Source organism: Hydra viridissima, unplaced genomic scaffold (assembly GCF_058129835.1).
Source record: "Hydra viridissima isolate aposymbiotic clone 2 unplaced genomic scaffold, HvirCarnegie_v1 scaffold_13, whole genome shotgun sequence".
NCBI lineage: Eukaryota > Metazoa > Cnidaria > Hydrozoa > Anthoathecata > Hydridae > Hydra > Hydra viridissima.
The window spans coordinates 1,007,326-1,030,892 of record NW_028324312.1 but is presented as its reverse complement, the minus strand read 5'-3'; the positions used below and the strand labels follow the sequence as shown (position 1 = coordinate 1,030,892).

General features: G+C 31.4%; 2 protein-coding genes across 3 annotated transcripts in view; one reads left to right on the top strand and one right to left on the bottom strand.

The window, feature by feature from the left end:
* LOC149879943 (uncharacterized) overlaps positions 1-9,371 on the top strand; it is a 113,384-nt gene extending 104,013 nt beyond the window's left edge. The window contains exons 4-5 of one of the 2 annotated variants that reach the window (XM_090070968.1): positions 2,081-2,164; positions 9,052-9,371. In XM_090070968.1, the coding sequence (XP_089927094.1) occupies positions 2,081-2,130 (50 nt within the window). In that variant the 3' untranslated portion in view covers positions 2,131-2,164; positions 9,052-9,371. The other variant, XM_090070970.1, reaches the window with a different exon arrangement.
* LOC145195258 (E3 ubiquitin-protein ligase MARCHF4-like) overlaps positions 1-23,567 on the bottom strand; it is a 260,175-nt gene that overhangs the window by 46,938 nt on the left and 189,670 nt on the right. The gene's annotated exons all lie outside the window — the stretch shown is intronic.

Sequence of the window (23,567 nt, the reverse complement as noted above, 5' to 3'; positions counted from 1 at the left end):
TGTGAAATGGTGAAGCCTGCTAAAAGTAAAACTAGATATAATTGACTTTACTAATTAAGTTTTAAAAGTGTTAAAGATAAGTATTATGACTTAAGGTTGGATTTTAAAAGTATGAAATGAATTTTATGTTTAGGTATTAGTTTTTCTTTACAAATTACATCTTCAGCAATATTTAAATTTCTTTTTGCTCCCACACTTTTTATAGTAAGCCAAATATATTTTTAAATGTACAAAAATCTTAACTTTTTCCTAATAATTTTTAAAGGTTTAGTTTAGGTGTATTAACTAATTTGACAGCAGTTCTACTAGTAATGTTATTTTTTATGTATGTAATTTGTGGGGGTCATTACTGATTAACTACAATTATCGAATAAACTTATTGTATATGTAATTGATCATTTCATAACTCACTAAAAAAACAATTTAAAAGCTGTTGTGATGTCCCTATTTTAAATGATTTACAACCCTTTCTGGAAAACCTTCTTTAGGAGAAAAACAATATGTGGCTGTTGTAAAGAACTAATGATAGGATCTAAAGAGCACAAAAGTTGCCTCAAAAAATCTTCCATTGTTTTGGATCAAGAGGTCAAAGCATAGGATTACATTTTAATGGAGTTACATAAGTTCAGTTCTATTGGCTGTCTTTTCTGGGTTTCAAAAAAATCCTTGAGCTGTATTACCAATTATAGATGTTCCAGAGCAATCAGTTCTTGGCAGATCCAAAACTAGTCCAATTTCATTTTAACACTTAGCTTGAATAAATGACTTTTTCTGTTTCATTTTCTCCTTTTGATTATGTTATTGCACTGCCCATTCTTTAACTTCTGATTTGTTTAAGGGAGACATTCCATTGTTTTTATCAAGAGTTGAAGTGTTGACAACGCATGCCTCCAATCTGTTTTTGGTAAAAGTTAAATCTCACAATAATTTTATTAGTTTGTGTTGTTTGCATCCACTGAGCTGAACAGTGATTAAGTAGTTAGGTATGTTTCCTTTTTTGAAAAACTGTAATTAGCATTACTTCTTTGAAAATGCTGCTGGTGAAGCTGTAACTTTTAATGGTGATTGATATTGTTAGCTGCTAACTGAATTTTGGTGGCCTCAATCGATAAATGTTGATCTAGAGGACATTTCTTTTACCAGAATGGCCCTACACCTCATTTTGCTAATAAAACAATCACTTTATTGCATACCAAATTTCCTAGATGTGTCATCAGTAGAAATGATGATGTCATTAGGCCAGCAAGGTCATGTGATTTATCACCATTGGATTATTTTCTTTAGGTTTGCATGAAATTCCAGGTCTATAAGAATAATTCACAATCAGTTTGTGGACTTAAAGGATGCAATTGAAGAGTCCGGGGAGTAATGATGAGATAACCAAAAATCTCATTTTGAGATATGAGCAAAAGAAACTTTCACAACTGAAACCTTTGAAACCATTGCAAAATTATCTTTAATAAAATGATTATTAACGTTCAATTAATAATAATTTAAGCAATAACTTACAGTAAAAAAATTAAAGAGACAATGTATGGCGCCACGCTGTAAAGGGATGGGATGGGCAATTTTAAAACACATTTTTCGTAGGATTGCCATTGTTGTTTTTTTTGCCCTTTCGCAATACGATATTCTGAAAGGCAACAAAAATGCTACTAGATGGCACTAGCACAATTTTTTCAGGCAAATTTGGAACGTCATTGTTTTTCCCCTGGAGCCTTCAATTATTAGTGTCATTGGTAAAATAGAGTCTCAATTATGTTGAAATGTCATTGAAAGTTGTAACAAAAGAGTGGATGTCTGTGGAGCTGCCAGAGGAGGCCACTTGGAAGATACTATTTTTCGTATATGTCATAAATGGTATTTCAATTACCAATATTGATGGTTTTGGAAGTATTTTTTGCCAAAGTAAGCTGCAATAAAATTGAAATTACATGCAATTGTCCCCAATTAGTTAGCTAAATACCCAAACTCATTAAAAATTTTTTTTTTTCTTAAGAATTAAGACTCATGTAAAATAAACATTGATAAAATATTACATGCTTCATGCTTTTTATATTTCTTTTTTTTTTTAACAAAGGTTCGAGTTGCTCTTCTGATAGTGTGTCAAATCAAGATGCTACTAATTAGAGCGATATAGATACTAACTGATTTTAACATAAAAGTATGTACCTTTTAATTCTAAAAGTTTATTGTTGGTGAATTTGCCATATTCATCAAATTTTTAACTTTTAGTTAATGCATATTTAATTCCTATAACAATTTATTACAATTTATGATTTAATGAGTTGCAGTAGCTACATCATTTACATGATAAATTCAAATAATAGATTACACTGATGTTTTGCTGCATTTTTTTTTACAGTTAATTATTTATGCAGTTAAAAAGTTTATCAATATCAAACAAACTTATATTATTGTTTAACTGAAGACAGGTGCTTAGTTTCTGCAATCCCAAAAATTACTCCTGTCATATCTTAAATGAAATGAAAAATTGAAAAAAGATTTATATAATACTTTGAGCTATATGAACATGAACAATTATATCTTCACTCATATTTACAGATATTTTTTTTGGGCCCTAATTATGGTATCAGCTCTATAGCCCTACAATGTCAGTGTAAGAAATTATTTAATAACCAAAGAAATTACAAAAAATTTTTATGAACTAGTCCTTTTTGCATCAACCAATTTTTCTTTGTTGTGTAATCTAAAAATCTGTTATGGTTCTTGTTTAATTGTATTTATGTAAAACATGTTATGCTTACAAAATGAAAAAAATGTTGTATGTTAGGGAAAAGTAGGGTAATTTGTAGGGTGGAGTGAAAGCAACTTTACTGAGAAATTCAATTATCCTCTCTGATTTCCAGGTTAATTATTGGAAAATTTAAAATGTGAGACAAAGATGAGCAAAATAGGACAAGAATTACCCTATGTAGCAATTTTTGACTAATATTATTATTGATAGAGCAGATTTCACAGTTTTTTAAATATTTTTTATGAGCTTCAAAGTGATAACATATTAGGTATATTTGCGTTATCCATAAATATTATGACCAAAATATTCACAGTGAACCCACATAACTTTGTTTACTTACTATTGTTAGATTGATTTTGTTTGAATTTAGCTTGATACAACATTTTCTGAAAAAAACTTTTTTAAATATTATTAGTGTTAAGTCACTTGACTATATTTCTTATAATCTTTTTTTTATAAAATTGCTAAAACTATGTATGTTTCTATGTACAGTTTCTATGTAATAACTTTCAGCTCTCTAAGGACAAACTAGCCAAACTGTTTGATATATCTGCTTGCTAATGCAAAGATCTAAAAAAATGCTGCTGTGCCACAGTTAATATGGTACCAGCTACACTTTCCTGGAATATCAAAGGAGTGAACGTTAAATGGCTATTGGATCAATAAACAAAGAAGTTACAGCAAAACTGCAGAATATTCAAAGCAAACAGAGCTCAAACCTTACTGATGCAGTACTACTAGATTCTGTCATTTCCGTCACACCTAGACTTCAAAATAGCCTGCTATTGATAAAAACACTCCTGCATCATCATCATCATCTTCAAAGCAGGTGTGATTGTCTCTCCCTTCTCTTTCATTAGTTGGTGACCGCCATTGTGATGGAGGAGCACATATCCTTGATTCAGGAACCTGGAGGAGGCTATTTGGGACACTGCACTCCTCCTAGTGGCACAGCTGAAGCATTAAAATCTATAAAATTCAGTATTCTAAAGAATACAATATCAATTGAATAATTTGTAAGAACTGCAAGTGCTGGGCTGTGACAGAACTAATGTAAACAGTGGAAACAAGGGTGATGTTGTCAGACTGATTGAGTTAAAACTTCAACGGCCTCTATAATGGGTAGTTTGTTTGCTACATGCAAATGAGCTTCCAATATGCCATTTGTTTGAGGAGTTGGATGGACCAACATTTGTTCCTAGATGTTATTCAAGCTCTATTGGAATGTTGGTTAAGACTTCTGAGATCTTGAAGGTTTTTGATATTCAACATACAGCTATTCAAGAAAGTTTAAACGATTGCAGAATTTTTATCAAGTATGTTTGGTTTTTGTTTAATAAAGAAAAACTGTAAAATGATATCGACTTAATTTTTTTTATTTATTAAAGAAAAAGTAATTAGCTTTAAAATGAATATGAACATGTTATAAAAATTTTAATATTTAGTTAGAAAAATGCTATTACAAAAAATCTTATAGGAAAAATAAGAAGCACAAAAGTTTAAACGAATTGCAACATCCGAACAAAAAATGAAAAAAAAAGCCAAATTAATATTTGAAGTGTCCTCCTTTGTTTTTATAGCAAAGATAAACTCGTTTATGCTTTAGTTCAACTAATTTCATGCACATCACGCTAGGTACCTTCAGCCAGTACTCATTCAAAAGTTGCTTTAAATGCTGAGTTGATTGAATTTTATTGTATGTCAGTTGATTGTCAATCCAAAACTAAATATTTTCAATTGGGTTGAGATCTGGTGATCTAGAGCACCAGGGCATCACATTGAACTTTTTTTTCAAAAAATATTCTTTGATTGAGTGTGCTGTATGAGCTGAAGTCCCGTCTTGTTGAAAGATGAATTGCTTGCTTCTGCCATACAAGTGTCTGATTGATGGAACTAAACACGTTTCTAATGTGTTCTTGTAGGTGTATTGAATTATTCGGCCTTCATACAGCTCACAGAAGCCTATACCTTTGTGAGAAAAACATCCCCAGATGCCAACCAAACCTCCACCGCCTTGTCGACGATGTTGCAAAAACCTGTCTGAATATTTCTCAGTTGCAAATCTTTTGACATAGATTCTTCTCTTGCGGTTTACAACTTGAAAGTTAGCTTCATCACTCCAAATAACTTTTGCCCACTGTTCTACAGACCAGTCCAGCCTTTCTTTGGACCTCACTCGTCGTTTACGTTATCCGTGATTGAAAGAATAGGTTTTTTAGCAGCTATGTACGTTCCAATACCTTTGTCCGACAATGTTTGTCTCACGAGCTCTCTGCTAACTTTTGGATTATTTTTTGACTCATTGAAGATTAGTGCTAGCTTTTTGTAGCTGAGTCTGGGGTTTTCTCTGCTCATTCTGAATATACCATTTTTGTCACGGTTGCTGAGTTTGGATGGTCTCCCAGTACGCGGCATGTCAGAGATGTCCTTGGTAAGTTCCCAGGTTTTGATGGTTTTTCTAACGCAATATTCAGAAACGTTAAGTATTTTGCCTATTTGAACGTTTGTGTGATTTTTGGTCCGCGCCATACCAATAACTTGCCATTTGATGTCACTAGAAACGGATTTTCGACCCATTTGCACGCAATTGAAATTAATTTAAAATTCACAATATTTTAAGTTGATTTTTAATGAATTAAAAGCTGCCTGATGATGTTGTGATGAATTTTTTGATTGGAAAACTACTCAATTATTTGCTAATTAATTGATAAATTCACTGTGAAAAAAAATTTAGCGGATTTATCAATTAATTAGCAAATAATTGATCCTAAATAAAATTGTTTAAACTTTTGTGAAACCTCTTAATTTGTATCACCTACCTTTTAATGAAATTTCTGAGTAAACGGTAATGAGTCAAAACCTACTTTTTTTTATTCTATTAACAAATAACCTATTTACCAAATTGGAAAAATAATTATTTTGATATCTATTTCCGTTAGATTTTTATTCAAGATAAACCGAAGATTAGATTTGAAAATTCTGCAATCGTTTAAACTTTCGTGAATAGCTGTATAAACCATATGTTGAATATCAAAAACCTTCAGAGGTGGACAGAAAAATGTTCAGTACAGATCAGCTTTTTGAGATCTGCCAAGCTGTACTAAGTAGCACTTGTTTTACCAATCTGGTTAGGAGCAGCCCTGGAAAACTAGCTCGTTCTAGGTTGGTCACCACTGCCAACAGGATCCTCAGATTATGTTTCTATCAGCAATCTCTCATCAAATTTGGTAACTTTAATGACATGTGTCTTCATGCCCTTATGTGGATTATCTTCAAGAAGGAACCTTCTATCCTTCATGACAGCATCTGTGCAGCACAATTGTGAAATCACATTATCTGCCAGTTACAAAGTTATTCAAGCTAATGCATTCTCTGGTAAAGAAAATGTCCTTCTCACAATTATATCAGAGGAGCAGCCAAATATCAGAGAATTAGATGTTAGGTGTATACAGAGAGCTAGAGAAGAAAGAAGTATGAAATTTGACCAAACAAGTGTGCAACAGCTCAAAGTTCCTAATCTTGATTTTATGGCAAAGAATACATGGGAGTTGATTGTTTGGAGTAATTTACAGCAGATTTAGCCACCACTAACAATGCAACTCACTGATGACAAACTGGAAGAGGCAAAAGAGCATCACATTCAACTAACTGATCTTTTGGAAAAGTTACCGTGCCACACGTAGAACGTTGGCACGGTAACCCTAACCCTAACCCTAACCCTAACTGGAGATAATAAAAGGAAATCGAATGATCTCACTTCTCAAACCACTGAGCTGCCATTGGTCGGCAGTTTAATCGTTGCGATTGGTCGGCAGTTTTATGTTTGGAGACCATTGAGAGATATAAAAGGCACTTTTTTTATTTTGAGCACAACATTAAATGCTTAATCATTAGATGTTGTTATAAAGGCACCCTTAGAATACCGAATTGAAAAAAAAAACAAAAACAAAAACAAACAGAAAAAAAAAAATGAAACCGAAACGGGCATTCTTTTAAGCATAACGTTAAAAGCTAAATCGTTAGATGTTTTATTAAAAAGGCGCCTTTAGGATGCGATGTCCTAAAATATTTTCCTCGATATTTAAACAAGTAAACAAATACAAAACTAAGTCTCACAACTGGCGACAACTTTCAATAAGCAAACAAAGCAACAACCTTCCTTTCGAATTCTTTATATTTTAAACGAAGACGAACAAAGAAAAACAAAAACACAAACAAAAACAAAAACAAAAACAAAAACAAAAACAAAACAGAAAAGGGAGAAAGAGTGAGTCGACTGATTTCGCTCAATTGCCTTAGACGAGAAGTCATAAACGTTTGCTTGTGCCAGCAAGTTACAAAATAAGTTGTAAATGAACTGCACCGCAAAAGCTTAACCACAGTTTATTAAGCATATTAAGCCTTTGCTGACATGTTAAGACATTTTAAGCCTTTGCTATTATCATGAGGCTTTTGCTCCACGAGCCAAAAAAGTACGCTAGAGTTGACAAACTGCATCGCGGTCGAAAAGTGTAAATACGCCAACACTTTTATCCGTTTTAAGCATTTCGTTTTCGCACGAACAACAATTAAAGCAGCTCGTTGAGCTTAACGACGTTCGTATTTTTTTTCGAAGCCAAAACTTCGGCTATAAGTAGAATAAAGAGGCACTTCGAAAAACAACAAAGCTGTTCGCGGTCGACCGTGCTTTAAGCTGTAGAACGTTGTGTAAAGATGGTGACAGCAGTTTTTGCTTCTATTTGTGGCAAGATGAAAAGAAATGAAATAGATATGTCTTCGTCTGCAATCTAGGAAGAACTTCTTTAAAATAACCTGTTAATAGAATAATAATAATGCATTTAAAAGAAAGGATACTACAAATCATTATTAGGAATAAAAAATTTAAAATATGGAAAATTCTGAAACTTTATGTCTAATTTGGCTAAAAATTGCTGCATGGGGTAATTCTTGTCCAATTTTGCTAATCTTGATTTCATTTTTTTATATTTTCTTATAATTAAAATAGAAATCAGGGAGGATGATTGAGTTTCTAAAAAAAAGTTGTTTACACTCCACCAAAGTATTTAGTCCTATTTTTCAAATACTTTGATTTCCTTGCTTAAAAATAACATGAAAAATATAAAAATGAGGGCAGAAAGATAATTTTATATTTAAAAATGAGGACAAAAAGCATATTTGTCATTTGAAGCATTTATGTTCACAGTGGTTTAGGACAATTGTCGAAAATCTACCTCATGACTTCAATATTTCTTTTTGTAGTTCCAGTGCATTTGACATGGTATCAAATGTCACATGTTACAGCATATCTATTGTTCACCTTTACCTCCATTAGTAACGCCCTTAAAGCATGCAGTGTCCTCGTTCTCCTGAGTGTCATTACCTACCATAATTTTTTTGTTTTTTAAAGTCTTTTTCCTTTCTGATATTTGTTTTTTTAAGGACAAAACAAATAACAGAAAGAAAAATGACTGTAGACCAGGAAAACTCTTCTTTTGCGTTACATACTTTATAATTCAAAAGCAAACTGCCATTCGCTTTTTTTAAAAAGGAAAACTGATGTGTCTATAGGTTAAAGAAGATGTTTAAGATGAAATGGGAGTATGAGGGTTTTCTTTTTGGTAAACTCAAATAAAAGTGGAGATGATGTGTGATGTCTGACCATCAAATATGGACACGTGTGCAGCTAGCAAGAGGGTTGTTGTTTTCTAAAATTGTGGTTCTAAATCTTTCCGAAAACTGAGTTGACTCTATCCAGTCTTTATTGCCGGGTTTTTTCAACAACGTTAACATTAGTTTGTGATGCCAATTATAATTTAGAATTATTGTTAAAAAAAGCAATCAAGTTCGATAAGTTTCAACTTTTTTTCTAAAAATCCTGCGACCATTCATTCATCTCTTCGGACACATGTCTAGTAATCTTTACTAAAGAGATGCAATAGTGGTTAAAAAGCCAGGCGAAGTTTGAAGTGGGTATGATGATGGAGGGAGAAGAAATGATAATGGATCTGAGACAAAAACAATTGTTTGAGCAAAATGATTTTGGTATCACGAACTAATGTTAAAGTTGTTGAAAAGACAGAGTTATATTCACTGATTTTGTTTGCGGTCGAGTGACGTAACTACAGAGCAATTGAGTTGACTTTTGTAAAAGTGACCACTGAAATTTAAAATGGATACTTTTAAGTTTCGTTTTAGAAGATTTTTCCTAATATGTAATTTAAACAAAGTGGAGAATGATGGATGAGGGTGGGAAGCTGCAACAATGTGACTGTTTTAAACTTTTTTTTTTTTAGAATTGGAAGAATTTTTAGAGGAGTTGAAAGATATATTTTTTTCAGCATCTTATTTTTAGATTAATAAATTTCAGTTAAATTTCGTCTGTATTTTATAAACTATTTTTCATAGTAATTCGCTGTAAATATATATTTCTAGAGCAAAATTTTTAAAGTGCATTTAAAGAACTTTTTTTTTTTTGACCTGTAAGATGACCTGTAAGACCCGAAAGATGCTGTTTTTAAATTTTAGAAATCATTTTTTCAACATCATTTTTTTTAACTCTTGTAAATCTTAATTGTAAGTTATACTGAATAAATTAATAATTATACTGAATAAATTAAGTAATTTTATTTTGTCGATTTTTTTTTTTTTTTAAGCTTCTCTTTTTCATTTGTTGTTTTTTTTTTTGTTGAAATGTACAGTTATAGAAAAGATTTTCTCCTCATTATAATACAGAACGAAACATTGATTTTCACTTAAGGTTAATTAAGAGTCCTAAAATTCATTGGTAAAAAAAAAAAAAAAAAAAAAACAGAGCCGCAGAACGAATACCGAGAGGACTAATCTTGTCCCGCTATTGTTAAATGTATTTTTAAAATGACTATATGTAAAAATTAAGTTTCTTAATTTTTTATTGCGCGATAACGATCTCATAACTTGCGTGAAACTGTGCAATAGTTAAAAATTAAAGCATTTTTTTAAAATTGCTGTCAACGCACCCATTCATAATCTGTGATTAAAGGGCATTATTTAAAGACCAGAAATTGAAGCTTTCAATGGATTTTAGTTTTTTTAACCAAATACAAGATTACAAAATTTACTTTCAAAATTTTATTGAAACAAAGACCGGAAACACATTAAACGCCATGAATTCATATATATTCAACAGTACGGTATGTTAATTTGTATTCAAACTTAGAAACGAGCTGCAAAAGGTTTGCTAACTGCGCACAAAAATCTTTTCTTTTATTAAAAAATTCTTAGCATCTTTTATGCTCGACGTAGAGTAAAAGTGATTGGGCTAGACACTATAAAAAGCTTACTTTAAGGGATCGTCTATATATTAGGTTACTCAGTTTTCTTTCATTTTGACCCCCTCTTGCCTCCCTTGTAACAGGTTTTAATTTTTACCAAACCAGAATGCGTTACAAATTTGTAAACCTCCCTTCCCTCCCAAAACTACTTTCCATTTAAGATACAGATGATATTTAAGTTCCACTCTGTTAACTGACTTTAAGATATTAGTTACACTTACGTATTTTCGTATAAAAAAATAGCTTAAGCACACTTCTGCGTTAAATAATGATATAATTTTTAACAGTCTCTTTTATTCGACAGCTTTAAGGAAAAGTTGTCTTTGAAATGTATTGAAAATCACGTATCGAACTTTTCTTCCTCAATTTGATGAGTATGCTCTCCAATTTCATTTGGAACTCCTTCTTCCAGCAAATGTGAGAGAGAGGGATCGGTGGTGGTAGAAAATGATTAGGTACGACTGTGAAGTAGGATCTACTCAGCCATTTACAGCATTTTTCGATTTTCACAGCTAAAGGTTTAAACAAATTACTTACTTGCCCATGGTGTTTATACCTGGTGCTTTCCTTGGTTTCTTGTTTTTCTGTTTTTGTTTTTTTTTTCTGGGACTATATATTCTGCAACAGCAGAAAGTTAGTCGATTAAGATTGACTAGATTTCAGATACTATTTCACCCCCCCCCCCCCCGTCCTCCAAAATTTAAAATTTCTTTTTCAATGTCATCATTTACTCTAACATTACCCTTGTTGAAATAGCTTCTACATTGGTCATGGGGAGGTTGATGCTGGAAAGTTGATGACTTAAAGGTGCCATTCTTTTTTCTACCCAATTAAATACACTTCTTCTATAGACGTTTTCAGCCTAAAATATGGCATCAAGATCATGTACTAGAAAATGATTCTTTGCTACCTGGAATACATTTTAAAATCAGACGCTTAAATATATTAACAATTTAATTATGGTGAATATTTATACTTAAAACCATGGGATATTTTCATCATCGTTTGACCATGGGTTCCCGTGGATTTTAAATCTTCATAGTTAACCCAAGGTCTTTACGGTTTTCCCATAGATCCCAGACATTTAATTATGGTAAATATTCATACCCTAAATCAAGGTCAAAATTCAGCCCAAAGAGTAAATAGATCTTTTTGATTGGTGAATTCTCGTCTGGACAACCACATACACTCAGAACGTCAACTTTATTTACAACAGTTTAACAAATGAACCGTATTCGCACACAAAGTGCTCGCTTAGCTTCACTCTTTAAAGATTCCATGGTAGTTTTAACATTATCCCATTGATAGGTATAAATGAAAGCAAAAAAAAAAAAAAAGCCAGTTGCCCGAACTTGCTCCAATTCAATATACAACCTTTTTAAAAAAGTCAAATGTAAATTTTCGTATTATTTATTTTTCACACTACAATTAGCATTACAGAGGTAATTTGTCACAACTCAAAAACTAACATTCAAAAACTCATGCTCAAGCAAATCATACTAATTTTAAAACATCAAAGACCAAAATTTGCATGGTTTCACCACCTACTTTAATTCAAGATTGAACGTTTAAAAATAAAACTTGCGAAAAAGATAACAAAAAAAAGTTCATTGGTTACATTCATCATGAAAAGAATACATTTAGCTCCTATAATTCAAGAGTTAGGAAATAATCATAATGATTTATTTGAGGCTTTTCTACTTGAGTTTAGTAGATTGGATGGCCCATGAAAATATTGATTAACTTTAAATAATAAATGTCAAGAAATCTCTATCCAAATTAAAATGTAAATTTAAAATCTAAATTGCTAAAACATTCAAAAACCTTCTTAAGACTTCTGGAACATAAGCGAACTAGGTTGGATAAAGAAATAACTGTTAATAGAAAAAACGTTGCAGCAGGTCCAGATAGAAAGAACAAGGACTGGAAAGAACTAAGTTAGAGAAGCAAAAGATCCAAGGAAGTAATAAATCAATTGAATTCAAACCAGTTGAAAAAGTAGTTTGCTCAATTCAATATTAAGGCTGCCAAGTTGGCTGAACATCCTGTTGAAGTATTGGTATAAGCTTCAATTAGAAATGCCTCTTAAGATCCTACCAAGAAAGATTATTGTCATAAAAAAATGCTGCAAATCCTGGCAAAGTTAAAAGTAAAACTAAAACAATCGAGATCGACGTGTTTCGAAGTTGAAGACGAAGCTTTGACATCGCTAAAAGCTGTGTGTGAACGTGTTTCAAAATCGCTAAAAGTTGTATAAAATTTAATTAGACTGTTTTCAAAATCGTAAAAAGTTGTATAAATTCGAAAATGGCGTTTTAAAATTGTTTAAAATTTCTAACGGCTTTCAAATTCGCTTCTAAAAATAATTAATAAATGTTTTCAAAATCGTTTGAGTAAACAGCACGAATGCATACGAAAAGTAAATAAACGAACGTTGCGTGACATTCATGTTTTAAGCTCAATGACTTTTTAGTTCAAGTTCAATGACTTATTTCAAGTTCTATAAGCTATACTTTAAAGTGAAGTGAAATGATAAGTGATAACTAGTATGTGGATGTGTTAGTACTATTTTACTCTTCCCTTCTAGTCTCTTAGACTCCTACTCTAATTCCTCAGATTTGGAAAAAATCCCAATCAATGAGAAACTACCTATGTTCAGGTTCAAAAGACATGGGCTTAAAGTGAAGTGAAGTGATAACTAGTTTGGTATATGCTAGTAATCTCTGCCCTTCTAAGTTTTAAATTATAAATAAAAAAAAGTTGATGCATACCAACATTAACATTACAGAAATATAGAAAAATACAAAAGATATGCATGTTGAGTTGGGGTTAGTCATAATGGAGGAATATTAATATAATATCTAATATATTTATTAACATAAAGAAGCGGCCATATTGACACGCGTGCTATTACAGAATAATATATAACTTTTATGGTCCGTAATTACAATGATAAATGTAACGGCCGTGTTAGATGACATCACTCTAACACCCCCACATGATGTCAAAATCTAAATTTACGAAAAAGTCAAGTTCCAAATATAATATCTCTAAATGTTTTCATTGAGTCTTTTTTAAATGTTTTCGTAAAAATATCCGCTAAGTTTTCGTTTGATGGTACATATTCCAAAGTTATCTTTCCATTATGAAGATACTCTCTTATAAAATGATATCTTATATCAATGTGTTTTGAACGTGAATGTTTCACTGGATTCTTTGATAAGGCAATTGAACCTTGGTTATCGCTTTTGACATTCACTGGTTCAGTGATTTTTACAGACAAATCCTTCAGGAATTGGGTAAGGTATGCTACCTCTTGACATGTGGCAGATATTGCCATATACTCAGCTTCGCATGTTGACAGAGCAACAGAGGCTTGTTTCTTAGATTTCCATGCTATGATTGGTCCACTCTGGTAAAGACTAAAACAATAACCGGTAATACTTCTTCGATCATCGCAGGATGCTCCCCAATCAGCATCACAAAATGCGTTCAAACTAATACTTTGTTGTGTTTTTCTAAAAGTTAAGGAATAGTCCAGAGTACCTTTTATATATTGAAAAACATGTTTAAGCATTGTCCAATCTCTGTTATTTGGTTTCGACAAATTTTGTGATAATTTTGTGACAACAAAACTAATGTCAGGGCGAGTACATATCATTGCATAAACTAAACTTCCTACCATTTCACGATAAAGTTTGTCTGTATTTATTTCGTTTTGCAGCTCTTCATCATATGATTTTAGGTTCGTTTCACATGGTGTTTTTCTAGGTTTACAATCTCCCATTCCATATCGATGTAATACATTATTGAGGTAAACCTTTTGGTTCATAATTATTTTGTCAAAACTTTGAACAAAAGTTATTCCAAGAAAATTTGATATTTTTCCTAAATCTTTCATTTTAAATTTTTGATTAAGTCTTTCTTTAAAATAGTTCATGGCTTTAGTGGAACTAGTGGCTATAATAATATCATCAACCCAAATTAAAATAATAACTTTTGAATCATTTTTATTGTATATAAAAACACATGGATCGGATTCAGATTGAGTAAAACTCATTTCAATAAGACAATCTTTTAATAATTTGTTCCAGTTTCTCCCGCTTTGTTTAAGACCATAGAGTGACTTATTCAACTTCCAAATTAATTCACTATTAGCATGTTCATAGCCAGGTGGTTGTGAGACATAAATTTCACGTTCTATTGGGGCATGTAAATATGCACTTTTTGCATCCATTTGGTGTACGATTAGATTTTCATGTACAGATAGATTCATAATTATCCTTAACGATTCAATTCTAGCTGTGGGTGAAAATGTTTCAGAGTAATCTACTCCTTCAATTTGAGTAAAACCTTTTGCTACATATCGAGCTTTATATATTGGATTATCTGGTTCACCTTTCACTGAGTAAATCCATCTACCTCCTATTAGGTTTTTACCATTTGGCAAGGTAGTAAGGGTGTACGTATCATTTTCATTTAACGATTTTATTTCTTCATCCATTGCTTTCTTCCACTTACAGGCTTCTTCGCTTTGGATGGCATCACTGTAAGATATGGGTACTTTTACACAATAGCAGTAGTCAATATATTTAATGTAATCATTATTTTCAGAATTGTCAATAATGTAATCATCTAAATATTTTGGTGGTCTTCTAGTTCTTTCTGGGTTCCTACGGTTTTTAGTATGTTGTAGCTCGGTAGGTTGATGCTGATATTTTTGGTGTGAGTTTTCGATTTCATCTTCATCAATATCATTAGGTGTTACAAGTCTAAAATTTTCAGTAAACTTTACTAATCTATGTTTCATAACATTATTTGTTTCAGGGTAGTATACTAAATATGAAGTGCTTTCTCTGTCATATCCGATGAAATATCCAATTTTACTACGTGGATCCAACTTTTTACTATCATTTTCATAGGGATAACATATTGTTCCAAAGATATGTAATTTGGAAAGGTTTGGCTTAGTCTTTGTGATAGTTCCATATGGAGTGTTTTCAAGTCTATTACTATAACAACGATTTCTAACATAGGTTGCAGTCATTATGGCATACACCCATAGAAATTTTGGTAATTTTGATTCAATAAGCATGCATCTGGCAACATCAAACAAAGTTCGCCAGTTTCGTTCAGCATTACCATTTTGATGAGGAGAATATGGTGAAGTACGCTCATGCTTAATACAGTACTTTCTTAGTAGTTCTTGAAATTCTCTTGAAATATATTCACCTCCATTATCACTTCTAATTCGACTAACACGTCCAGATGGGTCAATCTCGTTGCTTTTAAATGAGAAAGTCTTTACATTACCATATGGGGCAATGTCTATTAAAAACTTTTCTGTAGCATGTACAGCATCTGACTTATGCTTTAAAAAATAAGTGAATAAACATCCTGAATAATCATCAGTGAAACTAATAACATATTTATGTCCTTCCTTTGCAATTGGCACAATTGGTCCAGCTAAATCTGTATATACTAACTCAAATGGATATGTTGCTCTAATATTAGGTTCTCTGTTACGTATATTTGTTTGTTTTCCTAAAGTACATGTTTCACAAAAATTACTTTTATTATTGGTAATCTTCATACCTTCAACAACTTTTTCTAATTTCTTCAAATCTGCAAAATTACAATGTCCTAATATTTTATGCCATGTATCAATGTTTTCTTTTCTAACTATACTTGTTGAAGTTTTGAGTAGATAATATAATCTACCTTTCTGGTATATTGGGAATATTGTCCCATTTTTAGCAATCAATTCTCCTTTATTACCTTTGAAGTTAACAGTTGCACCTTTTTGTGCAGCAGCTTGAACAGAAAATATACAATTGGGGTAACTTGGTATAAACAAAGTATTTTCTAGTTTAACTTGGACAACATTTCCATCCTCAGTAGTTAATTTTACTGAAATGGTTCCTCATTTTTGGGCCACATTGTTAGTTTTTGTACCATCAGCCAACTCAATATAATGTTCTTCTGGTTTAAAATGTTCATCAAGGTAAATAAAATATTTATCAATATTAACTATATGAGTAGTTGCTCCGCAATCAACAAGGAATGATTCATTTTCAAATAAAAGTTGCAAATTTCCTTCATCAACTTTGAATACATAACTTTGATCAATATTTTGGTCTGTTAACTTTTTAGCTTTATCTTTTTCCTGTTGCTGTTTATGACAGGATTTGTCATTATGAGTGCTTGATTTACACAATTTACACCATTTTCTTTCTTTGTTTTTATAACAGTTTGTAGATTTGTGACCTGGAATACCGCATGTATAACATTTTGCAACATTTTTATTTTTAACTTTAACATTATTTTTCATAATACTGTTTACATTTGGTTCAGCCTGATTACTTCTTGAATTTTCAGTTTCTTCAAAGTTTCTAAGTGCTTGTTTAAATTTTTGAAAACACTTAACAGTTTCTGATTGTGTTACAACCGCAATAAAAGATTTATACTCATTTGGTAATCCCTTTAAGACCATTGCTACAAGGAGTGAATCACTTACAATTTCGTCTGCAGATCTCAATGCTGTTGCTGATGTTTCTGCTCTTATTATATAGTCGGTAATTGACTCCGAATTCAATTTTTGAAGCGTTGTAAGTTGATTGTATAATGTTATAATTCTTGGTTTGCTACAACCAGTATAGTGTTGTTTAAGTATGGAGAATGCTTCTCTTCCTTTATCTCGAGCATCTCTCATTACTAATGAAAGCGATCTCTCGTCTAGGTATTGAATTAGTTCTGCAAACGCTAATTCGTTTTCATCGTCATTGACTCTTTGTGTTCCAGTAATAACATCTTTTAAACCTTTAAGTTTCATGTATCCTAATATTTTTATTTCCCATAATTCAAACTTTCTCTCATCTCCATCGAATAATAAACTTTGATATTGGCTTCTGGGCCCATAACCTGTTGAGTTGGGGTTAGTCATAATGGAGGAATATTAATATAATATCTAATATATTTATTAACATAAAGAAGCGGCCATATTGACACGCGTGCTATTACAGAATAATATATAACTTTTATGGTCCGTAATTACAATGATAAATGTAACGGCCGTGTTAGATGACATCACTCTAACAATGCAAAGACCCTAGCATCTATTTATATAGGCTGTCATAATCGTTTAACTATTTTTTTTTTTTTCGAAGTTTAAAGGATTTTAGAGTCGATTAAAAATTAAAGTTTCAACTTTTTACTGCTTTAATAATCATTTAACTAATTTTTTTTTCAAACTTTAACGGATTTCAACATTGTTTAATTAAAGAAATGCCTCCAAACTGACGGCTTTTAAAGTTGAACGAAAGGTAGACAAATTTGAAAACCGTAACTCGATTGTTTTATCTCTAGTTAAAAGTACGGAGGTTAGTTTTCCGATAAAAATTGATAAAGATTGAAGATGCCTTGAACTTAGAAATTCAGTGTGATCATTCTGATGAGCAGTATCAAGTTAACAGAAATTCATCCATAATACAGAATGTAAATATTTATCGTTCACTTCATCAAATTAAGAATGAAAGATGGAAATGTTATCCTTAGGGTGTAGTTGTGAAAGAAACATCTGCGTCAACTACTCTACAGAGTATGTTTAATCATACTCTGAAAAGGATACTAACTTTCACTGAATGCCAAGATTCTGTGTGAATATTCGCAGAGAGTTTGAAGGTGTATTTATATATTTTAGTTTTTTGAATCCAAAGTTTTTATTTTGATTATCACATGTGCGCGTTTTGTTTTGAGGAACACAAACTTTTTTATTAAAATTAATCTTTATACTTCACTTTAAAGGGGATTTTGATGGTGCCTCCAGTCAAAATGAGTATGAAAAAAAATATACTGATACAAATATTGGTGAGGCGAGACCCAAACTAACGAGCAAATTCTTTTTTCAGACATCTTTTGTTCCTCTTAAGTTAATCATCATGAAAGAAACAGTATGGTTGAATAAAAAGCCCTCTAGTATACAAAGTTGTAAACCTCTTCATTTCCAATATCAAAAGGAAACGAAAGAGTTGATCAGAAATGAAGATGAGCATCTTAAAGCTAAAAAGAATAGACTGGTCGAGTTTGGGGTAAAGTTGGAAGTAGCAGAAAGCAAACCTGATACAACCATCACTTTTAAGTTCAAACTAGATTTAACAATTTTTGACGGATAAGTGGTGAATGCTCTCACTAACACTCTATTTTCACAATCATGTTCGTTGAGCTAACCTCAATGAACTTGATAATCCAGTATTGATCAGATCTAAACCAGTCAATGAAAAGATTTTATCTTTGGGGCTTTCTGCTCTGCGTTGCTGGCTCAGATCTTTCGAGTATATTTTACATTTGGGATACAAGATTAAAATATAATTTGCCAAATACTCTATTGAAAAAGCTTCAGTAAAAAATAGAAAGAAAATATTTTTATTTTAGTTGATATGCAGGGTTTTCGTAACGCTAATGACGGAAACACTGTCTATCGGTTTTTACTCTAAATAAGGAAATTCGCAAAGCTAGTTTAAACCATCGACCAAGATATCTAAAAAGAATGTCATGATGAACCAGTACCAATACCTCTTGATCAGGAGTGATCCTGAATTATCTAACATTAGTTTCAAAAAACACAAATCTGATAACAAAAAAACTTTTTTTATTAGAATTGATATTTGTGCACTTTAAAGGCTCAAACACGCGTAGGAACACATAAAATCTATTTAAAAAAATACATGGTATTTGGGATCGGAAAATTCAATTTTTTTAATTTAAATCATTATCTGCGCGCTTAAATGATACTGACATGGGTAAGACTGCGTAACACACTTCTTTGGTACGCTTGAAGTTTAATTTTAACAATAAATTTTAATTTTCTCACCCAAAAACGCTAGTATTGATGTATAACAATGTTTATATTTAATGGTCATATAATATTTGCCTTTTTTTCACCTTTTTGACTCACTGCGCATTTTTAGCAAAATCTCTCAACTCGTACAAATTAAGAAGCTTCTAAAAATCCAGGACTATGGGGCCCAATCGTTTGGCCATGGGGTTTAAAATCATCGTTTGGCCATGGGATTTAAAATCATGGGTCATGTTGCACACTGTAGGTTTCATGGCTACCTTATTGGGTCATCGCAGTTACCCCATAGGTCTTTATGGTTATCACATGGGTTCCAATTGTTATCTCCTGAGTCCCATTTGTTAGTCCAGGGATTCCAATTGTTTCCCCATAAGTCTCAGTGGTTGCGCCATGGATCCTGATGGTAACACCTTTGGTTTCAATTGCTAAAACCATCGTAGCATATTCTTAGTCATTTAGCATCATGTAGCAAATTAAATGACAAGTATTATACTAACTATGGATGTATTCATGCATTCATGAAGACTCGTGATTTAACCATTTAGCAACTGCAGCCATAAAAGTATTCATATTGATCACATGTATAGTAAATGTTTATGTTTCTGTAATGTCACGTAAATTTATGTTATGCATTCACATATCTACTTATAAAATACTTTAATTTTTGTAAAATGTTTATGTAAATACATCGTGAGCTATAATTTAGCTTAAAGCTGTTATCTGTCAAAGTAATTTTAATTGGTATACCTGACCAATTTTCTAAAATAACTTTTCAAACATATGCAGTAGAACAGAAAAAATCTATATTGTACGATATTATTGTGTGAAACTTGAATTATAAATAAAGCATAAAATCAAAGGTTTTATCCTCCATTTTACTATAAAACACAATCATAATCACATTAGCACAATAATTGTATATATTTTCAGCAAATTCTGCTGTAATTATAAAAATATTACAATTAAAACGAAATGCAACGACCTTCACAAAATAATTAGTTTTAATTGAGTTTTGATAATGATAAATGTTATTTGGATTATAGTTGCTTCTACACCTAGCACTAAACATTCCCATTATATTTCGAAGAGGTGCTAGATGTTTTCGTTTAAAATTTGCACCTCTTCGTTTGCACCCTTTCATTTCTAGTTTCTCTCTCATCAAATCGAATCAAATCTTCGCAAATCAATAAATCAATCTCGTTTCATTGAGGCAGAAAAAAATGCAGATATCATCTGTAGCACTCTAAAGCTCTTTCATGGTTTGGGTTTTAGAATTAAACACTCTAGCTAGTAGCAGCAGGCCAATCAACTCATAAATATCATTAACTATTGTTATATAGCAATAATTCGAATCATTTCTGGTGTTATAAAAAGTTTAAAGGCAGCATCCACTCTCATATCACAAGTTTAAGCTGTAAGCTGTGTTGGGCCAGTAGTTTATCGAATAATATTTTGGGCAGTTGGTCGAGTAGTAACTATCACTTAAAGTGCACTCCATATTTCCTCACCATTCTTTGAAATCATATTTTGATCTAAAATTTGATTATCATGATCACTTTCTTGCTCTTTATCTTCATCATTGTCATCAGAAATAATAGAATCTTCTTCAACATCTACGTTATCACTTGAATCATCACTTGAAGATATTTCATTAAACCAAAAAGGATATCATTAGCTTCAGCTGCAGCTTTTTTTGGTCAACTCATTATAATGTTCTATAATCTCAACTCATTATAACATTCTATAATCTCATATCATTATAATATACCTAACCTAAAAAATCATAGTTAATTTTTAATAAGTAAAAATTGTGCAATAAATGTAACAAATGTTATAAAAGAGTATTATCTTGTGTTTGTAATATACTATTTTTTACATAGCAAACAATATATATGACATTAGCATTACCTTTTATGACAAAATACGTAATATATGTATACTAAAATTTACTCATAAGCATCATATCAACGAAAAAGTAACTAAAAATAAAACAATTATCTAATTTCATGTCATTTATAGTTTATATATTACAATGCTAACAAAAATTAAGAAATTTGGTTGAGATGACGTCATTTCCGTAACAAAACTTTAAATTATCAAATATTGTTGCTAATTTATAAGTAAAATAAAAAATTTACAAGTAAAATGAAAAATTTTTATACTTAAAACTTAATGACATGATTTTAACGTTGTATCTCAAATAGACACGATTTGTGTCTGTGGGATGTAAAAGTACACAGTTCTGGGGTAGAAAAATACCCCGCTGTCCTTTAAGGGTTAAAACAATTAAAATTGTTTACATTAAAAATATATTATTTAAAACTGTTGTCTTTCTTTTCATACTTCAAGTTTCAATAGTTAATAGTTCAAATTTCATGCTTCAACCTCCCGTGAAAATTTATTTTCATTATATCTATCAAATAAAAAGGAATGTTTCACGAAAATAGTTTTGCTGTTTCTTCATTTATCTGCATATTATATTATATTATACTCTTCGAAGACCTACAATAAACGCCTAAACCCTAACGACTTTCGTACATCTATGTGCTTAAAAATGTTTTTAATGAGTTCTGTCAATAAAAACATTATGGCAGTTAGTAGTATGAAAAGACACAATTGGAACTTGAAAAAGACTTAAAAGAAATGGATAGTAAATGTCAAAACTTTCAAAGACTTAAGATAGGCAATGGCCTACAAAACGAGGTTTGAGAGGTCATTGAATAATACTAAGTTATGTCTCAGAGTATGAATATAGTACGTACTTAATGATATAGCACTAAGTGCTAAATGCCGTCAACACTTGACTGTGTTATGTTCTAAAATGTAACCGGAACATTTGTGTCAAAAATCTTCATTTTTCCTTGAAAAAGAATACTTAAAACATTTTTTGCACCAAAAAAACACAAAAAACTTTTATTAGATAATCACAATATTCATAAAGGCTCGGCAGTTTTGAAATATGCAAAATGAAATGGCGTAGTATTACTTTATTTTTCTGTGCACTTTTTACGTCGTATCCAATGACTCGATGTTAGATTTTTCAGTCCAAAACAAGTATATTATGATAAAGAGTTTCAGGAATGGCTAAGACAACACCCAGGTTTGAGTTTTGACAACTTTTAAATTAGCTGTTCTTTCAAACAATAGATAGTTAAAAAGTCTATTTTTTATGACTTGATAAATTATTGTAAGTTCCGACTGCGGACAAAATGGTTTCTTCTTGTGATGCCTGAGTGGCAGAGACCATTATAAAGCTCTGCTAATTTAACTTTATTTTGACTTATATACGAATAAATCGAGTTTATGCTTTGATTGTTTGATAATTTTTGAGTCAAAAAAGCGGAGCACGGGTATCGTGTTAAACAATCAGCTGCTTAGTTACACTTACCTGGTCGATACTGTATGTCAAAGCCGTAGCAACCAAGTTCAGTACGCCAGGGTATAACTTTATCATTTTTGCCTTGATGGTTTTGATTGAACTTATACAAAACACTTTATTGATCGGTCACTAAAGTAAAATGACGTCCGGTCAAATAACGTTTCTACTTCCTGATGATGTGATTGATATGCTTCCGCTACTTTTAGTATATGGGATTTGGTAAAAATCGACAATGTATTTGTTGACAAAGTTGTCAACAAATACATTGTCAATACTTACTAGAAGAGAAATTCCGCCCATTTATTTCCACCTTCCGAAATGAGTACAAAAAACAATTAGGATTCCCAGCACTTATCATTGTTGGTATATCATAAGATATAGCAGTAGCTAATGATCTATTCAATTTACACACTTTTTGCAAAGTGTCCTTGTATCTGACACTAATTATAAACGGTTTCATGAGCAGGGCAAATATTGCTTATTTTGCAATTATTTGCACAGAAATAACATAGTTTTGTGGACGGTGGTGAAGATTTCTCATCATCATTGTATTTTCTTGAATTACCTATTGGATTGATTTGGGGTATGCTAGATTGAAACCTTTCAGAGTGCTTTTGCACAAGTTCTAGTGAGTGTGCTTGGTCGAATCCGATGTTAATGTGAGTGTCGTGTTTTCCAGTAGCCTCTGGCTAATTATAATTGAGTTCAAGGCAATGATAACTGCATCTCTAATATATTCATCGCTATAAAAATCGGGTATTACTGCTTTAAAGTTGCAATCTTTCGCAAGAGTTCAGAGAACTTGTATAAATTTTTCTAGCGTTTGCCAGTTTGTTGCTTACATGTTGCTAACTGATGCCGAGTGAAAATTTCGTTTTTTGGTTTAACCTACAACGAATTGAGAACGTCGATAGTATTTTCAAAAGTTAGCAAATCGGATATGTATTCATAAACAAATGGTGATGCGATGTTTGTTAATATTCTTAGCTTTACGTCAGATAAAGATCGAATTAGCCTTACTTGCGGAATATATGATGCCTAATTGGTATTGATAATAATATCTTTTTTTTTTCTAGGCATAATGTCGATAGAATACTGCATTTAACAATTCTTGTTCATTGAGAATGAAAATGAAAAACCTTTCAAGCTAGTTTAAGATATTACTTAATTTTTCTGATAAAAATATGATTTAAGATTATCTCATAATATTTTTAACAAATAACTATATATTTAAATCCATTAACATTTGCTATCTCTTTTTATCAA